The sequence below is a fragment of the Tigriopus californicus genome, chromosome 3, assembly GCF_007210705.1.
Source record: "Tigriopus californicus strain San Diego chromosome 3, Tcal_SD_v2.1, whole genome shotgun sequence".
NCBI lineage: Eukaryota > Metazoa > Arthropoda > Copepoda > Harpacticoida > Harpacticidae > Tigriopus > Tigriopus californicus.
The window spans coordinates 2451608-2452821 of NC_081442.1; the positions used below are offsets into that span (position 1 = coordinate 2451608).

General features: G+C 41.4%; 1 protein-coding gene across 1 annotated transcript; it reads left to right on the top strand.

The window, feature by feature from the left end:
- Positions 1–8: 8 nt before the first annotated feature.
- LOC131877543 (arfaptin-2-like) lies at positions 9–1214 on the top strand (the record flags this gene model as incomplete). The annotated part of the gene is given in 4 exon segments (XM_059223244.1): positions 9–292; positions 359–570; positions 634–808; positions 1032–1214. Coding segments are annotated over 4 exon segments (827 nt in total), but the record flags the coding sequence as incomplete, so codon positions are not given.

Genomic DNA, 1214 nt, shown 5'->3' on the forward strand with positions numbered 1-1214 from the left:
GTTTACAGCCAATACCAGTGTCCCCTTGTCCAGCCCAAGTCCAGGAATTGGGCCAAATGGCACCCCGAGCAACTCTGCGAACCGCTTGGAATATATCAAGAACTGGACCATTTCCACTTATAAATGTAGCCGTCAGTTATTGCAAGAAAAGATGGGCAAGACTTCTCGTACCGTGGATACCGAATTAGAGGGACAGATTGAAGCCTTGCGGGACACCCAGAAGAAATATTCGAACATTTTGAGATTGGCCAGAGCCCTTACTAGTCATTTTTATCACGTTGTCCACACTCAAGTAAGTTCTCATATAGTTGTGCCGAAAAAATGTATAGATGAATAACTCGACTATTCTTACTCACAGACATCTTTGGGTGAGGCCTTCGGAAATCTGGCCAATCGCTCCCCAGAGTTGCAAGAAGAATTCCTTTATAACGCGGACACCCAACGGAATCTAGTCAAAAACGGAGAGCAATTGATTGGAGCTTTAAATTTCTTCGTGTCATCCGTCAACACATTGTGCCACAAGACTATGGAAGACACCATAGCCACTGTGAAGCAATATGAAAATGCCAGGCAAGATAATAGTTGCCCATAAATCTAAGAATGCGGCTCATTTTGCATCGCTCCTTTCTCCAGGATAGAGTATGACGCTTATCGTGGAGATTTAGAGTTCTATGCGAATGCCCCCAAAACGGAAGTCAATCAAGGGAAGCAACAGGACACTCAACAAATCTTTGAGAGGCAAAAACTGGAATTCGAGAGACTCCGATCGGATGTCCAGATCAAATTGAAATTCTTGGATGAGAATCGGGTAATGGGATTTTCGCGACGAAATTGTTTATCGCAGTTTTGTTTGTCTTGGTCTTTGTAAATCTTTAAAAGCGATTGTTTTTGATGGTTTATAGTTCACCAACTCTCTAAGAGCAATTTGTTGGTCATAGAGTGTATGCTTACAGTTTTGTTTCTTGGAGGTCTGCTTGATTTTTTTTCTGTATAATTAACATTCCTAATGCTTAACAATTCCTTTGTTTCAGGTTAAGGTGATGCATAAGCAACTGATGCTGTTCCATAATGCCGTGGCGGCATATTTTTCTGGCAACCAAAAAGCTTTGGAATCTACAATGAAGCAATTTTCCATTAACGTCAAGTCCCCAAACAGTACCAAACCGTCTTGGGTTGAAGATCATTGATTTGAAACTATTCCAAAGAAATTAAAC